At 40.6% G+C, this 3,867-nt stretch overlaps 1 protein-coding gene across 2 annotated transcripts; it reads right to left on the bottom strand.

The window, feature by feature from the left end:
• Positions 1-1,502: 1,502 nt before the first annotated feature.
• Positions 1,503-3,179, bottom strand: LOC130551152 (phospholipase A and acyltransferase 3-like). Of its 2 annotated transcripts, none has more exons than XM_057328701.1 (5): positions 2,871-3,179; positions 2,632-2,685; positions 2,231-2,339; positions 1,809-2,077; positions 1,503-1,731 (listed from the first exon to the last, which is right to left on the bottom strand). In XM_057328701.1, the coding sequence occupies exons 2-5, from the start codon at positions 2,647-2,649 to the stop codon at positions 1,615-1,617; spliced, it is 513 nt and encodes a 170-aa protein (XP_057184684.1). In that variant the 5' UTR covers positions 2,650-2,685; positions 2,871-3,179; the 3' UTR covers positions 1,503-1,614. The 2 variants fall into 2 exon arrangements, with proteins under 2 accessions (XP_057184684.1, XP_057184683.1); XM_057328700.1 differs by having other exon boundaries at positions 2,875-3,178.
• Between the last annotated feature and the right edge of the window lie 688 nt (positions 3,180-3,867).

The raw sequence follows: 3,867 nt of genomic DNA, 5'->3' as shown, positions 1-3,867 counted from the left end.
TTAGTCAGATATGGTGACCCATACCCGAAATGTGACCTCTGCATTTAACCCATCCAGAGAGTAGTGAACACACGCACAGCAAGTGGTGAACACACGTACACCCGGAGCAGTGGGCAGCTATCACTGCAGCGCCCGGGGAGCAAGTAGGGGTAAGGTGCCTTGCTCAAGGGCACCTCATACCCGCCGGCCCTGAGAATCGATCCGGAGTGTCGAAGTCTGTTCCCCCTATGTTTCCTCAGCGTTGTTCCTCATAGCGCCCGCTACGCAAACAGCGTGTAGAGGGCGGGCGCGTGCACGTTCCACTGGTGATTTTCAATTACCATACACATAACTAACCATTTTACAATGTATTTAAATTCATCCTTATTTATTTAAACGTATTTTATATTGCTTTTCAACATTTTGCGTTGTTCTACAAAATACATTTTAAAACAAACTGAACAGACCAAAGAATGGCTAGAAGTCATACAAAACAGGAAATGTGAATATATATATATAATTCATGGTATGAGAATATCTGGTATTTTCAACAAATAATTGAAAATCACCAGTGGAACGTGCACGCGCCCGCCCTCTACACGCTGTTTGCGTAGCGGGCGCTATGAGGAACAACTCTAATAGGAGGAAACATAGGGGGAACAGACTTCGACAAAACACCTCCGGCAACCTTCTGGTCACGAGTCCGACTCTCTAACCGTTAGGCCACGACTGCCCCCTTAATTAATAAATGCTTGCGGAAGGTGTGTAGGCCATTAACATCTAAAATTCCTTGAAAACACAGGATGCGCCGCTTTCTCACCATCTCCCTTTGCTCACACTCGTTATTTAAGTTATATTCGCTGAAGACAGAGAGCCGCGACTCCAGATACACGGACAGTATGAAATGCGTGCATCATCCGCGCTCGTGGCGCTTGCTTGCGCATCCAGTGTCAAAGCACAAATACGCGTCCACCAACGAACAAGTGACATTTTTATGTCATATGAATAAGCTGTTTTTAAGTGTAATGCACCGCAACAGTCAAGTGACCTCCAAATGACAGTTACGCCACTGCATGCGCGAGTAGTGAACACTGTGATTGCGTGTGATCACTGACCACCGACATTAGAAACACTGAAGAGCGATCACGCGCATCGCGCATCACAATGAAATGTGATTAATGATAACGGTCGCATTAAAAACTCACGCAGGGAATCCTTATTTACACAGCCATGAAAAGAGTCATGCAGAACTTAAAAACATACAACCGCTGAATGAAGAGAAAGAAAGATGCGCTTGCAAAACTGAACATTAATCAGGCACAATATATTTGTCTATTAATTTTCCCATTTGCCTACTTTCGGGGATCGACAGGTTACGTCTCAAAGATCGACCAGTCGATCGCGATCGACGGGTTGGCGACCACTGCTCTAACCAATAGTCCACGACTGCCCCTTGTCATTAAGTGGTACCAAAACCAAAATAGAAACATGGCTCAAAAAGTAAATAGAAAAATATTTCCTTTATTAATGGTGAAATACATTGTTGAAAATCAATGTTTTAAATGACATTCATTACATTAAAAACTTTACCGATATGAAATATGAAAAAGGCCTCGGTTGTGCATGTCGAAGTGTTTATTTTGTATGCTTCTCATGGTCTCTTGAGCCAAAACATCCAGCAGCATAAGCAATTGCTCCAATGGCACCCATTGCAAGACCAGCTGCAACAGTAATCTCCACCGCTGATCGTACCTGTGAGAATGGACAAGAATTCAGTATATCAGTTCACTTTGAGATAACCTTAATGCAATGCAAACCAACTCCCATACCTGGCGGGACTCTGGCTTTCCATATCTCAGCTCTGTGACAAAGTGCTCACAATTACACCCGACCACACTGTATGGACGTCTTCTGCCCACAAGACTCTGTGCATCCCGTAGGATATCTCTAATATCTCGAGGCTCATATTTGTCATCTAGAAGGTTGTTGATACGGTACTCGTCTGAGCCTACAACATCCCACATTTCTTCCTTCTTCACTAAGGCTCTGTCACACGTGACTGACATCATACTGTAAGACCCAGCGTTAGCATACTCTGCTGTAAATTAAAAGATAAAGAAAATAAGACAAAACGTTTCTATCTGTAAAATAATTAGTCATTATGTTCAAAATAATTATTTATTAGACTTGTGTATGTGATACTGTATTTTACAGTATCTATTACAGATCTATTATTCTTTTCATAACTCACAAGGCGGGGCCAGGTGAATCACAAAACCATCCCCAACATAGATAGCCCAATGCTGGTAACCACCTCTGAAGATTTCAATGAGGTCTCCTGGTTCTGGCTTCTCATCATACTGGGAGACAATCATATCAGGTGTTATATTTAGCTACATTTTGAGGGGAAAAGTACAAAGTAAACGGGTTGTGGCTGTTGTATAAGACATTGTAAACGAAGACATCCGCTTATTGTTTTCAGCTTTCTCTTTCTCTCTGTTACCGAAACTTTGAGATAGTCCGAGCAATAAACTATAATCTCAACAAAAACAACCGAAGTAAAAACAACGCAAAAAATAGTCGTATTTTCCATATTTCTTATTTATTTTAATTTTTCATTCTTTACCATCTTTACTGCTAAAACACATTTACCTTTTTAGTCGGTGGCATGGCAACCTACAAGCTGAATCCGTTTTGACACTGATCCTATGAAATGCACAGAATTAAATACATTAGGCATTTTCTGTGTCGATTTTACACGTCATGTTTTTCTAAATGACGTCATAAACAAAACAGGCTTTTCCAGGCTTTAAGCGACTCAAATACATACGATGCGATCACAAATTAATAAGTAGAAAACGTGTTTAGATAAAATAACTGATATTACATACTTACAATGGTGTGTTTGTGAGTAAGATTACTATCCATGCAGTTTTAGTAGCGGTAAGAGTAAAATCAGAAGTGAGAAATCAACCAGCTAGTGAACTTATAAAGAGGAGCTGAGCAGTCAGCGTGCAGAGAACGAAATAGCTTGATCTCATTGGTGAACGCCCTTAAAGCGCTCTTGCTTTTTTCAGTAGCTACTAATGGCTGGAATACACTCCAAGACTTTTAAAATCTGAACAGATTTTTTTTAACTAGACATCATACACTTGCAGACTTTTTGAAAGTTTCAGATAGAAACTGGTCCTACGTTCCAATCAGCATACTATCCGTCCTAATGGTATTCGAAAGTATAATTAGTGGCTGAATCCGAAATGGCATACTTCCTTCCTATATAGTAGGTAAAAAGCAGTAGGCGAACGAATAGTATGTCGTGTCAGTATTCACAAAACAGTAGACGAGAAATACCCTGGTGGTGGACTATTTCTCGCGAGATTTGGACGTACGTATACTAATGTTGCGTCCGAAAACGCCAACTTATCTATCATAGTAGAAGAAAACAGTACTTGAACAGAGTAGTATGTCCGAATTGTCAGTATTCATAAAAGAGTAGGCGAGAAATTCCCGGATGGCTTGGTTACGCCCAGATTTAGAAGTACTCAGCGACGGATATTGAGATTCTCTATATCCCATGAGCCCACGGGACAGAATACCACGCACAGCCCGCAAAACAGTCTCAGCCGACTTTCATGTACAATTAAAAATGTTGTTAATTATTGTAAAGCTACTGTAACATTAACATTGACCTTGCTTTGTTATTAAATTGGCCGTGTTTTATATTGTGCATAGTTTTAATTCATAGAATTTAAATACGAAGCATTAATATTGAGCTTATCAATAGTGAAAGTGAAAGTGACCTATTAGTCAGATATGGTGACCCATACCCGAAATGTGACCTCTGCATTTAACCCATCCAGAGAGTAGTGAACACACGCACAGCAAGTG

The sequence above is a fragment of the Triplophysa rosa genome, unplaced genomic scaffold, assembly GCF_024868665.1.
Source record: "Triplophysa rosa unplaced genomic scaffold, Trosa_1v2 scaffold701, whole genome shotgun sequence".
Lineage (NCBI taxonomy): Eukaryota > Metazoa > Chordata > Actinopteri > Cypriniformes > Nemacheilidae > Triplophysa > Triplophysa rosa.
The sequence above is the reverse complement of the archived record's forward strand: the minus strand, read 5'-3'. Positions and strand labels throughout refer to the sequence as shown.